This window comes from Crinia signifera, chromosome 11 (assembly GCF_055691185.1).
Source record: "Crinia signifera chromosome 11, ASM5569118v1, whole genome shotgun sequence".
Lineage (NCBI taxonomy): Eukaryota > Metazoa > Chordata > Amphibia > Anura > Myobatrachidae > Crinia > Crinia signifera.
Window position 1 is genome coordinate 124,797,917 of NC_139227.1, and position 16,832 is coordinate 124,814,748.

General features: G+C 46.5%; 1 protein-coding gene across 17 annotated transcripts in view; it reads right to left on the minus strand.

Annotated features, from left to right (window-relative positions):
• The window catches only part of SOX6 (SRY-box transcription factor 6), a 442,476-nt gene that overhangs the window by 216,700 nt on the left and 208,944 nt on the right, over window positions 1-16,832 (minus strand). For 16 of the 17 annotated variants that reach the window (XM_083164677.1, XM_083164684.1, XM_083164689.1 and 13 more), the window contains 2 exons: window positions 13,994-14,234; window positions 2,027-2,237 (listed from right to left, as the gene is read on the minus strand). In XM_083164677.1, coding sequence (XP_083020803.1) covers window positions 2,027-2,237; window positions 13,994-14,234 — 452 coding nt within the window. The remainder of the gene's footprint in view (window positions 1-2,026; window positions 2,238-13,993; window positions 14,235-16,832) is intronic. The other variant, XM_083164688.1, reaches the window with a different exon arrangement.

Here is a 16,832-nt window from a genome sequence, read left to right on the forward strand (position 1 = left end):
GATTCCAGCGTCGGGATTCTGAACGCCGGGATCCTGACCGCCGGGATTTACACTGCATCCCCTGCAGACGGCTGAAAGTGCCACAACTGCCAAATAATTACCGCGCCCATCGCTATGACACGTACAGCGGCTAAACCCACGCCTAAAAGCCAGACTGCTGGCCAATTTCTGCTCGCCACTTCCGGAGGGTGCCAGCAAACACAAAGCAGCCATTTGCACACACAATTGAATAGCTCTCATTACTACAGACATTACAGGCGGGTGCTCATAAGCACATATTCCCCTCTTAACACATTTTACTGCTAAAATTGGGCTTAGGCTACAATAATAAAATAATTATGTTGACACAAAGCTGGCATAACTGCTATGTCGGCATGTCTGAACGTTGTCAAGTTTCATGATGACACTCATGTGGACATTCAGAACATATCAACTGTTACAGCGACATATCTGTATGTTGACTTGCTTCATGCCGACACTCATGTCGATTGCAGTGGCTGGGTAGAACGAGGCGGTTCCCAGCTAATTGTAGATTACACATACAAGCGCACCTAGCCCTAAAAATGAAGCATCGAGACAATAATTAACTTTGAGATGTCGACAAAGATAGTTCTCGTTATGCAAAAAAAACAGTTTTAAATAAATTGGGGATTTATCACCCACGGCGCAACCATCCTCCGATGCGCAGACGTTAAACAGGCCGCACTATCCCAACATAAGACATAATAGCAGTATGCGGAGGGGTTGTACACATTGAGCGCAGGAGTCAGAATCTATTATGTGGGTGGATGGCGATGTGACATCTCTATACTGCGCAATTTCTCGTTGATCAACTAAATTGCAAAACCAGCACTCTGTACAAGTGTCTGACGCGTTATTTCACAAAATACCTCCACCCCCGATATACAGACCCACACCTGCATTTCCAGTGCATCCCCCCTTAGCAGCCAATCACAGCCAGAGCTCAGGTGAGCAGCAGTGAGACCATTTCCTCTCCGACACGGACAGTATTTAACGTTCTACAAATAGACCTTGTGCACCAAAGATCCAAACAGGGCTGCGTTTTATGCCAGCAGTGGGGGGGCTGTAAGTGATTGTGAGCAGCGAGAAGAATTACTGCAGCTTCCCCACCAAGTTATTATCAGCCAGGGTCTCTATAAAGATGATTATTAGCTGTGGGTTTTTATTATTATTATTATTACTACTATTTTAAAAGCCAGAATGTGCCTGTTTGAAGTTATGAAGAAACGAATGTGCCGGGACTGACACAATGCTGTCGGGTATCCGGGTATCCGAGCAGCGATGGAAATATAAGAATTATTGATCGTCACGGACCAATCAAGAGAATTCACTTAACAACAGAGAACATCTTAGCAGCGCTCGCAGCAGACATGTGACCATGTAAACGCAACATGATCACAGAACGTGCCAATCAGAACTCCCCCCCACCCTCTATGGTTGACTTAAAAGCCCCCTTGACAGCGACATCTGGTCAGTAACACACTCCATGTATAATTGATGGAACTTCTTTTAATGGGTGTTTTCTCTTTCTGCAACAGAAGACGCTGTATACAAATTAAGAGAGTTGCGAGTGCCAAGATACAATGCATCGGCGATCCCCGTGGCCTACATCCAGCTGCTGGTATCTGGTCTCGCAGTGAGCCACCTGTGAAGGGTTAAATACACTTGGTACTATACAGCTGGACAAAGGCTGGAGGAATCTGCAACGCATTTCACACCATGAACTTTGCACCAGCTTTCGGAGGATGCGTTACCCATATGGAAAAAGTAAAACCAATCCCATAAACAAAGATCTCAATTCACCCAGCCGAGTGTGCGCCCAAATGAACCATACCCCCCCCCCCCCAATTATATGGTGCGGCAATGCCAACGGAACACATATCACTCATATGGTGTTTCCGACAGTGGTTGCCATGGTAACACATGGGTAAGCCTTTCCAAGCTATTGGCACTTACACACTTCTCAGGTTCTCAGTATCGCCCCCCCTACGGAATCCACACTCACCCTCTTGTTCCGTCCTGGTCATTTCTTCTAGTTTCTTCTGCTTCAGCGTGTCCACCACGTCGGCCAGGCTTCCTTTGCGGCGTTCTGGAGTCCCGAAATTAACACTGGTCATGAGATCGCAGCGCTCGCGAGCCCCTTCGTCAGGCTTGTGTGGTGAGGTAGAGGTGGTTCGGAAGGAATAGAGGGAACGTAGTTTATTGCTGTCCGAGTCCTGAGGGAGAAACACCTGCGTCAGTACAGAACAAGAGAACCGCACAGCAAAATGTTGTGTTACTTAGGGTTTCAGGTCCACAAAGAGAGGCAATGTTTCATGTAAATATTTTTCAATCTATCTAAAAAGTGGAGACGATGAGATAAATTGGGGTGGGGGGCACTAATTCTCAATGCACATAAGACTTCCTGTCTGCGGCAGCCCCTGCGAGGAAACTGCAGCAAATGTGGGTACTCTGAGGACAAGTACCGACCTAATCAATGACCGCCTGAAATAAAGTGTCATAATATAATCAGCAGACCCTATTGGGTTATTATTTATAGCTTGGGGGCCACATTATGCAATATTGGCCCATTTACCGCGCCTGACAGGTGGTTTGGGTACCGCACACTGTTGGAGCCACAGAGGTCTGAGATGCACAAAGTGAAGAAGTTTTGAGCTTACAAAATATCCCTTCTCTACGCTATTCCTCTAACAGACCCACTCTGGGTTTCCTGACCACTACGACCAGCCCACATCTGCGTTACCACCTGTGGGCAAAGATGGCAGATGGGCACAAATAGAATCTTCTTGAAACATAGAAGCGGAATTCTTCCAGTGCCGTGCAGCAGATCGCACGAAGACTCCAGCGCCAAGAGCGTTAAAGAGCCACGTAGACTCGTTCCAGGATTTAGGGGCTCTGGCAAAACCCCCAAGCAATGTTCCCCCCTTTCGTTCTTCTTTTTCTATGGCTGTTTTGCTGTGGCAAGTGTTTCTACGAGGACCCCAGAGGATGTTTGAGTGTTTGATGTAGAGCACTATGCAAATCATCCAACTTTGATCACTTACATACACTATCAATTAACAAGGCAGACTGAGAAAAAAAAAAAAAAAGATCAAATTAAAACAGTCTTTTCCTGCTAATAGTCATCTCTCTCCAAGAAATCATATGATTATATTAAAAATGATAATTAGGTTTTGTGTAATAGGTTCAGCTGAATATTAAGTGTGGCCTTTTTATTAATGCATTTATCCCAAAATATAAATGTTTGAAGAATAGCGACGGATCAGAGGAAGAACAGTGTTTACTTTGGGGCCGCTATGTATGTAAAATCTGCTCTATATCCTGGGAATTGTTGTGGGATGAGGCGCAGGAACAAGTTAGAAAAGGGGGAGTCTTCATTACGGAAAGTTATTCACGTAATGGGTGGAACAAATGACAGAGATAAGATGGAACTTGCTCTATTTTTTAATCATTGTAATAAAGATATTAAATTGCAGGTGTTAGAGAGGGGAAGGGGGGGGGGGGGGGGTAGGGAGTCTGACCTGAGCCAGGTGACCCCAAAATCATTGCTTTATGCTGATATTGCAGAGCCTGTTCCCCCAATCTGCTGGTCCTAAATATAAAGGGTTAACACCTGAGGATCTGGTGCAGCTACAGGTATTTAACTATAAACATGCACCGGTGCTTGCAGATAGCAGTTGGTAGTATTGTAACATTTAGATTGTAAGCTCCTATGCTGGGGTTTCTCACCCTTCAGACAGTGTAATTGCCATAAAGCACTGCACTGGCTCTGTTCAGACCTGTGGTAGATACGAACGCTGTACAAACCTATACTTAGAACACAGAAATGACATGATATTGTTCTATCCCATGCTGATTGTAACTCTACGACTATCCGTAGGATTACTGGCAGGAAGTCTGATCAAAATACACCCCCCCCCCCCGCCTCCCTCCCCCAATAACAAATTCTTATCCTGGATAGCTTTCATCCTGATAAGCTCTACTGTCGACCATTATTAGCTAGTATGTGTACATCCCTAGGGAAATAAGGGGGACACCCCACATACACAGCATTCATTACCGACGAGAACCAGCACCCTAAATATCACCCCTATCTGTGACTGTTGTAGAATTCAAACAGGTTTAGAATCTATTTTTATATTATTATTATTATAAGACAAGATGTGGCGGATGCCCAGGATGAACCCTGGCACGGTTCCATGGGCGATTATCTGAGAAAACACGTTAGAATATCCCTGAGTGTTACAGTGACACGACAAATTCTACACCAGCGTGGTGGACAGAGGATAGTTCATACTTCCTCCAACAGGACTCAGTGATGGTGCCCAGGGCCACACCGCAGCTAATGACCGTATATAGGGCACAATTCAGGGTTGATTTCGGTTGTGCTAATTCACAATCTGATAATCTAATGATTGCGCATACCTATGGATCATAGGCCGCATGCGCGAGCCCAAATAGCGGATGGATCTAATCGCAATCCCCTCACAATTTGACTGACAGGAAGTTGGCGTTTGTGGGTGGTAAACGGGCTTTTTCTGGGAGTGTCAGGGAAAATGCAGGGGCTCTGACAATCAGCCGGTCGGAGGGGCTGTGACAATCAGCCTGTCTGAGGGGCTGTGACAATCAGCCTGTCGGAGGGGCTCTGACAATCAGCCGGCCGGAGGGGCTGTGACAATCAGCCTGTCGGAGGGGCTCTGACAATCAGCCTGTCGGAGGGGCTCTGACAATCAGCCTGTCTGAGGGGCTGTGACAATCAGCCTGTCTGAGGGGCTGTGACAATCAGCCTGTCTGAGGGGCTGTGACAATCAGCCTGTCTGAGGGGCTGTGACAATCAGCCTGTCTGAGGGGCTGTGACAATCAGCCTGTCTGAGGGGCTCTGACAATCAGCCGGTCGGAGGGGCTGTGACAATCAGCCTGTCTGAGGAGCTGTGACAATCAGCCTGTCTGAGGGGCTGTGACAATCAGCCTGTCTGAGGGGCTGTGACAATCAGCCTGTCTGAGGGGCTGTGACAATCAGCCTGTCTGAGGGGCTGTGACAATCAGCCTGTCTGAGGGGCTGTGACAATCAGCCGGTCGGAGGGGCTGTGTCAATCAGCCTGTCTGAGGGGCTGTGACAATCAGCCTGTCTGAGGGGCTCTGACAATCAGCCGGTCGAAGGGGCTGTGACAATCAGCCTGTCTGAGGGGCTGTGACAATCAGCTTGTCTGAGGGGCTGTGACAATCTGCCGGTCGGAGGGGCTGTGTCAATCAGCCTGTCTGAGGGGCTGTGACAATCAGCCGGTCGGAGGGGCTCTGACAATCAGCCGGTCGGAGGGGCTGTGACAATCAGCCTGTCTGAGGGGCTGTGACAATCAGCCTGTCTGAGGGGCTGTGACAATCAGCCTGTCTGAGGGGCTGTGACAATCAGCCTGTCTGAGGGGCTGTGACAATCAGCCTGTCTGAGGGGCTGTGACATTCAGCCGGTCTCTGTCTCACAGTGTGGCGGCTATCTGCCCGCAGACATCTGCAACTGTGCAGATGAGCGAAGAGTCTGACTCAGGGTAATCATTGCTTGTACCCTACAGGAGTCTGATTTGGCATAATGTGAATAAGATGCCAACAAATGAATTAGCGAGTAGTGATCCGATATCAATGTTATTGATAAGGCACATGCGTGTTCTGCAGCACTGTACAGCAGGGTCGCACGTCTATGTCCGATCCCCTCCTAGAAGAATCTGAAGTTATCTCTGCAGAACAGTGCGATGAATGGTGATTGTATAGTCCATGGTTTATACTGACATGTTAAACAATCCTGACCAGCTGTACAAGACTCCATTCTCCAGGCTCTCACGGTCCACAGCTTCTGTATTCATGTAGTGTCAGATAATCCCCCAGAGAAAAGGGCAGGAGCTGCTCACCTCTCTCTCAGCACCTGAAGCCACCAGGTAACAGGAATGATTAGTGGGTAAGCAGACGGGGAGCTGCAAATCTCACTCATCAGTGACAACATTTAAAGGTAACGCCTCCCCCCCCCCCCCCCCCAGTCTCTGGATCCCATCACATTCCGCAGCCACAAGGGTTAACGAGGGAGGACTGTGGGCCTGTTGCCTCTGCATTGTTCCAGCATGGGCTGCTGCTGTGGCCTGGAATTCCAGTTGTAACAAATTGTGGGATCTGTCACATAAAAAGCCTGCTCAGAGAGTAATTCGGGAGGCAGCTGTTATTTCCTATTTGTTTAATCCCTTTATTACTCCATATAAGTACACAGCTGGGAAATAGAGTGGGGTGGGAGTTTACACAAAATATTTTGGCTACTAGACATACAGAATACACAGGATCCCTTGTGGAAAGCAATGCGCTGATATCAGGAGGGGAGGACGTTTCCAGCAATGCATCTTGTGAACGATAAGAGACGCTGCTATGTGCTGTAGTGGTCCTGGGCGGCTGCTGCACTTTGTTTAGGGTACAGAGAAACAACGATGCATTGCAGAAGAGCTGGGGAAGCTTAGTATACAGTATGCACAGTGTAGTTGGTTTTACTGTATACATGGTTTAAATTCTGGGGACGAAGGGAGATACCAACTGGGGGACACAGGATTTAACAGTGGTTGAGCCAACTCTATGTACTGATTATGTGAGAGGAAGGAAAACTGACTGACTCGCACAGATTAGAAGTTTTACTCTGTGTCATCCATTGCAAACCAGTGCCCCCCAAACCGCTTCCAGGGTCGGATAGAGTTTGGCCTCCTGCCACCCCCAACCCCCCAAGGGCAGTACATGCTAAATAGCATTATATAAGGGAGAGAACATCACAACTGATAAACTATAAGTAATGACATCAAAACTCACTAATGAAAAGCGAAGACTCTGGAACTCAATAAGGGATAGCATCAAAACTCCAATCAAACTATGACATCAAAACTCATTAATTAAAAGCTATGACATCAGAACTATCCAACAAGAAGCTAGGACATCAGAACTCTCAAATCAGAAGCTATGACATCAGAACTCTCAAATCAGAAGCTATGACATCAGAACGCTCAAATCAGAAGCTATGACATCAGAACTCATCAATTAAAAACTACGACATCAGAACTCTCCAACAAGAATCTAGGACATCAGAGCTCTCCAATCAGAAGTTATGACATCAGAACGCTCAAATGAGAAGCTATGACATCAGAACTCATTAATTAAAAATGATGACATCAGAACTCTCCAACAACAATCTAGGACAGGCATGTCCAACGTTGGTCCTCCAGATGTTGTGAAACTACACATCCCAGCATGCTTTGCTACAGTTTTGCTATTAGAGAATACTAAAACTATTGCAAAGCATGCTGGGATATGTAGTTTCACAACATCTGGAGGGCCAATGTTGGACATGCCTGATCTAGGACATCAGAACTCTCCAATCAGAAGCTATGACATCAGAACCCTTCAATCATAACTATGATATCAGAACTCTCCAATTCATAACTACAACATCAGAAATCTCCAATCAGAAGCTTTGATATCAAAACTTTCCAACTATAAGCTGTATCAGAACTCAGCAACCAAATAATGACAGAGATTCATGGTTCACTTTCAGCCGTCTCCCCCTTCTATCTCTCCTCTGGTCAGGAAGCTCTGTGCTATGCTCCTCAAACTCAGGCTGCCAGGTTCTTCCTTCTGCTGCTGCACAAGAGGGAGAGCCAGCGTCCTAGCTGAACTCGGACCAGCATTTGTGGGCTACATGATATAGATATAGCATGGCTTGCCCAAGAGCAAAGTGGCTAAGTTGCAAACTCTGACTCCGCTCCACTATGTTTGGTGTTTCAGTATTTTCTATTGTAGAACATCTGAGTACGTGAAACACACAATACGTTAATATTGCTGGGAATAAACATTGTTCTGGTAATAGATTTTAATGCAGAGACGATTAATCAGTGATCTCTTGTGGCTGACACATCCTCATTACTTTCTATTCACATAAATTCTAGTGTGCAAAATATGTATCCTGTAATAAGCCTTATCCGGTATTGTTATGCTGCGCGGTGACAACATTCAGCACAGAGCTGCTGATTAACGTGTCAGGCCCTCCCCGCTACAGTATATTACATGTACAATACGGGCAGGAAATGCTCCCAGGGACTTGTCTGATTACAGGAGGTATTTTCCTTAGTGCGGAGGATGCTTGGGACCTAAGGGGCGTGCGTAATGGCGCTGCGTATTCATAAACCTGGGCAATGCGATATAAAGTTCTAGATTCAAATTTGGGAGATGGAACTGGCATTATAGAACTTGTATGCACTGCGGAAACATGCACACCAGGGAAATGCAAGATTCAAGAGTTGGAAGACTTGGGGAAATCATCCTGGGCCAAAATTGGCCACTGCGATCACAGGACCATTCTGAAAGCTGACATTGTATTAGTAATTCTAGAAACATGATATGAATTGAAGTCTTTTGTTGGGTCACAGTAAAATGTCTCAGTGTTCAAACCAGACCGGGGGCAGGGCAGGAAGATGATGGTGGGACATACATGTCCCACATCATTATACCTTATAGATGAAGTAGATTGTGATTCTCAGGTTCAGTTATGTGTTAAAGGGCAGGATATGATTGGCGGCCACCAGCAATTGATTTGTCCACGGCACACAGTTTAGGAACCACTGCCCTAACCCATCCATACAACACCCATACACAGGTGTCCCTCATCATTATCCCCCTAACCTATCCATACAACACCCATACACAGGAGCCCCACATAATTATCCCCCTAACCTATCCATACACCACCCATACACAGGTGTCTCACATCAATATACCCCTAACCCATCCATACACCACCCATACACAGGTGCCCCACATCATTATCCCCCTAACCTATCCATACACCATCCATACACAGGTGCCCCACATCATTATCCCCCTAACCTATCCATACAACACCTATACACAGGTGTCTCACATCATTATACCCCTAACCTATCCATACAACACCTATACACAGGTGTCTCACATCATTATACCCCTAACGTATCCATACACCACCCATACACAGGTATCCCACATCATTATCCCCCTAACCTATCCATACAACACCCATACACAGGTGCCCCACATCATTATCCCCCTAACCTATCCATACACCACCCATACACAGGTGTCTCACATCATTATACCCCTAACCTATCCATACAACACCTATACACAGGTGTCTCACATCATTATACCCCTAACGTATCCATACACCACCCATACACAGGTATCCCACATCATTATCCCCCTAACCTATCCATACAACACCCATACACAGGTGCCCCACATCATTATCCCCCTAACCTATCCATACACCACCCATACACAGGTGTCTCACATCATTATACCCCTAACCTATCCATACATCACCCATACACAGGTGTCCCACATCATTATACCCCTAACCTATCCATACACCACCCATACACAGGTGTCTCACATCATTATACCCCTAACCTATCCATACAACACCCATACACAGGTGCCCCACATCATTATCCCCCTAACCTATCCATACAACACCCATACACAGGTGTCTCACATCATTATACCCCTAACGTATCCATACACCACCCATACACAGGTGTCCCACATCATTATACCCCTAACCTATCCATACAACACCCATACACACGTGTCCCACATCATTATACCCCTAACGTATCCATACACCACCCATACACACGTGTCCCACATCATTATACCCCTAATGTATCCATACACCATCCATACACAGGTGCCCCACATCATTATCCCCCTAACCTATCCATACAACACCTATACACAGGTGTCTCACATCATTATACCCCTAACCTATCCATACAACACCTATACACAGGTGTCTCACATCATTATACCCCTAACGTATCCATACATCACCCATACACAGGTGTCCCACATCATTATACCCCTAACCTATCCATACACCATCCATACACAGGTGTCTCACATCATTATACCCCTAACCTATCCATACAACACCCATACACAGGTGCCCCACATCATTATCCCCCTAACCTATCCATACAACACCCATACACAGGTGTCTCACATCATTATACCCCTAACGTATCCATACACCACCCATACACAGGTGTCCCACATCATTATACCCCTAACCTATCCATACAACACCCATACACACGTGTCCCACATCATTATACCCCTAACGTATCCATACACCACCCATACACACGTGTCCCACATCATTATACCCCTAATGTATCCATACACCATCCATACACAGGTGTCTCACATCATTATACCCCTAACCTATCCATACAACACCCATACACAGGTGCCCCACATCATTATCCCCCTAACCTATCCATACAACACCCATACACACGTGTCCCACATCATTATACCCCTAACGTATCCATACACCACCCATACACAGGTGTCTCACATCAAGATACCCCTAACCCATCCATACACCACCCATACACAGATGTCCCTCATCATTATCCCCCTAACCTATCCATACAACACCTATACACAGGTGTCTCACATCATTATACCCCTAACCTATCCATACAACACCCATACACACGTGTCTCACATCAATATACCCCTAACGTATCCATACAACACCCATACACAGGTGCCTCACATCATTATACCCCTAACGTATCCATACACCACCCATACACAGGTGTCTCACATCAATATACCCCTAACGTATCCATACAACACCCATACACAGGTGCCCCACATCATTATCCCCCTAACCTATCCATACACCACCCATACACAGGTGCCCCACATCATTATCCCCCTAACCTATCCATACACCACCCATACACAGGTGCCCCACATCATTATCCCCCTAACCAATCCATACAACACCCATACACAGGTGTCCCACATCATTATACCCCTAACGTATCCATACACCACCCATACACAGGTGCCCCACATCATTATCCCCCTAACCTATCCATACATCACCCATACACAGGTGTCCCACATCATTATCCCCCTAACCTATCCATACACCACCCATACACAGGTGTCCCACATCATTATACCCCTAACCTATCCATACAACACCCATACACAGGTGTCCCACATCATTATACCCCTAACCTATCCATACACCACCCATACACAGGTGCCCCACATCATTATCCCCCTAACCTATCCATACAACACCCATACACAGGTGTCTCACATCATTATACCCCTAACCTAGCCATACAACACCCAGACATACAGTACATACATATAGCACATCATTAAACCCCAACATATACATACATGTGACCTGAGTAACTCACACCCGAGACCCTCTTACCAGGCAGATGGAGGGTAAACCCAATGCACTAGTGCAGAAGGACAATAAAGGATCACTATGTGAGCGCAGACTTATCCCAAACACAGCTACATACTGGATCATTGCACCCTATCTCCTTGACAATTTTGACACCTACTTCTGAACTGATGCTGATTTTAGTTCTACCAGCTATACCCCCATTTATACTGTATTTTTCAACACACCCTGTACGTTACCTCGTCATTTTTTTTGTTTGCTATGTACGGCGCTGCGGACACTTTGCGGCGCCCTATAAATAAACGTACTAAACGTACTACTACTACTACCCTAACAGTATCATGTGACCCCAAATTACTGGTGGCAAAAAAAAACCAACACCCCAGCCCCTATGCAATACATGACTCCTCTACCCATGATGATGTCTGTGGACCGGAGATTGTACTTTCATGTCCCTGAATGATCTGTCACCTCCGTAAGGACTGCACATAAAATATTCGCTGTATAGTGTGTACTTTTCTACGATGCGCTCCAGAACCCTCACGGTCTCCTTCCAGACATGATGTTTAAGAGGGAAAAGAGCATTTAAAAGTCTTCCCTCCTTGTACAGCGAATGTCGAGTCCTGATTGAATGACAGCCAGAAGTGAAGCACTTGTACCTTACATTAATCAGGACACTATATTGTCATCCGTCACCAACGTCCGAGGACGTGATGATTAATAGCCGGGCGTCTGTGAAGATGAACTCATTGTATGACCTCACTTTCCAAACTGTGAATACTTAACGAGATGAAACCACTGTGATATGTGCTGGCCAAAACACTGTGTCTTCCCTACAGTACTACAGTCCAGAAGATTCCAATTATTTCTTAAACAAAGCCCCAAACGTATGAGAGACTCCGTTAAGTTTCCACAATAGACCCAAAGAATCTATTAACAGTAATGAAATCATCTGAAGCGATGCCATTATTATTTAAACGGAACGTTTTACCTCCCGCCAAAAGACAGGAAAAGTTCCATCCTATCACTTGAGGGTAGATTTAAAACTTAACGATGGATGACTCTGGATCCGAAGGGCGAGGGTGATCTGCAGCCAATGACCACTAGTTTTCCCTAGCGACCCTAAGAGGTGCGCAATAGAATGAGTGACGATACTGTACCTTATTATGAGAACAATACTGTACCTCACTATGAGGAGAAAGATACCGTACATCACCATGATGAGAACGATACCGTACATCACCATGATGAGAACGATAACATACCTCACCATGAGGAGAAGAATACCATACCTCACCATGATGAGAACGATACCATACCTCACTTTGAGGAGAACAATACCGTACCTCACCACGAGGAGAAGGATACCGTACCTCACCATGATGAGAACGATAACATACCTCACTATGATGAGAAGGATACCGTACCTCACCATGATGAGAACGATAACATACCTCACTATGATGAGAAGGATACCGTACCGCACTATGAGGAGAACGACAATGTACCTCGCCATGAGGAGAACGATACCGTACCTCACTATGATGAGAATGATACCGTACCGTACCTCACCATGAGGAGAAGAATACCGTACCTCACTATGATGAGAACGATACCATACCTCACTTTGATGAGAATGATACCGTACCTCACCATGATGAGAACGATAACATACCTCACCATGAGAAGAATACCGTACCTCACTTTGATGAGAATGATACCGTACCTCACTATGATGAGAACGGTACCGTACCTCATCATAAGTGTCGATACCGTACCTCGCCATGAGAATGATACCGTACCTCGCCATGAGAACGATACTGTACCTCGCCATGAGGAGAACGATACCGTACCTCACCGTGATGAGAACGATACCCTACCTCACTATGATGAAAACGATACCGTACCTCACTATGATGAGAACGATACCGTACCTCACTATGATGAAAACTATACCCTACCTCACTATGATGAAAACGATACCGTACCTCACTATGATGAGAACGATACCGTACCTCACTATGATGAGAACGATACCCTACCTCACTATGATGAAAACTATACCCTACCTCACTATGATGAAAACGATACCGTACCTCATCATAAGTGACGATACTGTACCTCGCCATGAGAATGATACCGTACCTCACTATGATGAGAACGATACCCTACCTCACTATGATGAAAACGATACCGTACCTCGCTATGATGAGAACGACACCGTACATTACTATGATGATCGCAACGGAACATCGCAGAGGCACACTGCAGGGAATACAATCTCTCCCCATGTGTGTTTCCTGTTATAATTGTTACACACTGCTGTAGCTATTATGGCAAGGAGAAAACACAGCAGGTGAGAGGCTGTAACACAAGCTGACAGCAACGCGGTTTCTCATAAAAGCCTCATATCACCGGTGTCGTTAAAAACAGCAAAAGTATTAATTAACATACAGAATTAAGGAGCTGAACCTAGTGCAAGTTACAGTGAGGCATTCTCAGCTCTCTTTGCCCCCCTTTTGCATGATGGTGAACGCAGCCTGATCTAACAATAAGGATCACAGCTCCCTACCCTGATTGCATCAGGAACCATATTCTAATGGAGGTGTGTATTTAGTGCAGGGATGGCCCTCGTTGGTCTACCTTAGGACTTAGAGCTGTCTGCAGATAGGACCAGGAGGTGGAGGTGGGACGTACCATTCTATGCTGGGAGGAGATCATGCTGTCCCAGTCAACGTCAGCCTGGATATTGGTGACTAGTGATGTGAGCTCCTCAGAGTGAGGTTTGTTGTGTAGGAGGGTGTGGAGAGGCAGGTGACTTCCCAGGTGCTGATCGTCGCTGTCCTCCTTCTCCCGTGAGGCCAAGTCTCCGGTCATCTCCTCCTCTCCATCAGTTTTACACGTGAATGGAGAGGTGGCCGGATTGGACGACATCCTTCTGTAAACAAAGCACAGCAAAGAGTTAGGAGGATACACAGGTCCTAGTGACTGTATCCCATGTACTAAGTTTTGGAGAGAGATAAAGCCCCAACCGGCCAGCTCCTGTCATTGTCCAAACCCAGCCTGAAACAGAAGCGGGTTGTCTGGTACTTTATTGCTGTCCAAGGCTTAGTACATCGCCCCCAGTAGCACTGCATATGGTAAATATTATAGCCACATTTCCACAATGACAATCACAATACACAAGAAAAAGCAGAACACATCCCTTATGCCCAAAGATTTAATCCAATGTATTTTACTTTTCTGTCCTTCCTTGAGGTGCGGGCATACGTCTGAATGTGCAATTACTAAGATCTTAACTTCAAGCACCTTTGGAACCTAAAATACTGCCTGGTGCATACGAAAGACGCAACCTATGGAAGGTGCACCAGCCGCATTGTAGATGCAGGTTGTCCAGCAGTGTTTCAGTTCTCTGCAGCCACTTCAGTGACTCTCCAATAAGAGTGCGTCTCTGTGCACCCAGACACATGTTCAGTAGGTAAAAACACATAACTACATCCAGTATGCGGGAGTGCATCCGAATCAGATGCTTATTATAAGATGTAGGGTGTACTAAAGGTAGAACAGTGCCCAGGGTAGCACCTTGCATTGTATGTAGCAAGCATTTTACTGTATATATCACTTAGTGACTCCATGGGGAAATATAATACACAACAGCTATAGATTACTGGCACCGTCTGCATCCAGGGAATACAGTGGTTGCTTCTGTATGGAGCACAGAGCAGCCTTATTTCCCACTATGATTTACAGTTATACTTAGACACCCCCAGCACCCTCTGTAATGTGAGCGTAAATCAGTTACATGTGATTACTATGACCAGTGATCCACTCTCTATAACAGTAACAACCGGCACCAAGGAATCCCATCTCTATGGACCCAGTGATCCTGACTCTATAACACTAACGATACAGACCCCAGTGATCTATTCTCTATAACAGAAACAATAGGGACCCAGTGATCTGTTCTCTACTAGAGTAAAGCTGGGTACACATATATACAATTGTCGGGCCGTTCTTCCGTTCTAGGTCGGACGGCCGTTCAATTGTATAGGTGTGTACGCTGTCCCGTACGAGCAATAAATGGCAAAAAACTGTCTTGACCGTCCATACTTGGTCGGTCGACGGTTCTTTGCTGTTTCATTTTCATCATATCGGAACAAAAGTACAGTGTGTACGCACGTTCGATCGATATCCTGGCCGTTCTAGCGACTATACTGCCAAAGCTGGAACGCCCATGTGGGACTTGTATAAAAAGTCTCCCCCCGGCTGTGGCATTACCCTGCTGGCTGGTTTGGCCTGGTTCTTAAAATACGGGGGACCCCTAGTCATTTTGTCCCCCGTATTTTGGGAGCCAGCCCCAGACCTGGAGCCTGGGGCTGGTTTTAAAAGATCAGCGAAGCCCTATCTGGTTGGTTTCCTGTTTTTTTAATACCAGCCCCGGCTCTTCAGCCTGGTGCTGGTTACAGCCGTGGGGGGGGACCCCACGTCGTTTTTTGTTTTAATGAGTAAAAGTGTGACTAATCTTCTATATAGATGGGTTATGCGTCTACATTTTAGTCACCCTTTTACTCATTAAAAAAGAAATGACGTGGGGTCCCCCCCACGGTTGTAACCAGCAAAAATTCGGGGGACAAAATGACTAGGGGTCCCCTGTATTTTAATCGCCCTTTTACTCATTTAAAAAAAACGACGTGGGGTCCCCCCCACGGCTGTAACCAGAAAAAATACAGGGGACAAAATGACTAGGGGTCCCCTGTATTTTAAGAACCAGCCCCAGGCCAACCAGCCAGCTGGGTAATGCCACAGCCGGGGGGAGACTTTTTATACAAGTCCCCCCCGGCCAAAGCATTAACCCTCTGACCAGTCAGCCTGGCCAGGGGTCCTGGGGGAGTGGGGACCCCCCCCCCCAATTAAGGGGTCCCACCCTCCAGGACTTACCTGACCAGGCTGAAGCCTGGTGCTGTCCCCGGTGAACCTGTGCGGTGGTCACCGAGCTAATTGAAGTATAAAAAAAATAGAATAAAAACTATTGTCTTTTACTGTGGAACTATGAGTCCCAGCAAGCCTCCCCTGCATGCCGGGACTTGGAGAACCACAAGTCCCAGCATGCGGGGCATTAAAGGGCCCGCTGGCACTTGTAGTTCCACAGAAAAAAATAGTCAAATAAACACACTGACAAACAATAAAAATAAAACTTTATTACACCTCAAGCCCATACATACTGATACTTACCTATCTTGAGCCCGTCGGTAGGTCCCTGGGTCCGGTGCCTTGGTTCCGGGGCTGGTCCGGGGCTCCAGGGCTGAAGGGTCCTGGATCCGAAGAAATCCATGGGGGACCTGTGGAAGGAAATCCTACTCACTCAGGTCCCTCTGGCGACGATCTCCTCATCTTCTCCATCTCCGCCGCATCAGCCGCCAGTACCCGATGGACTTTGAGAGGCGCAGAGATGTTTCATCTTCAGCGCCTCTCATCCGAATGATTCTATTGGCCACCTAGCGGCCAATCAGGAGCCTACTTTCTCGGCTCCTGATTG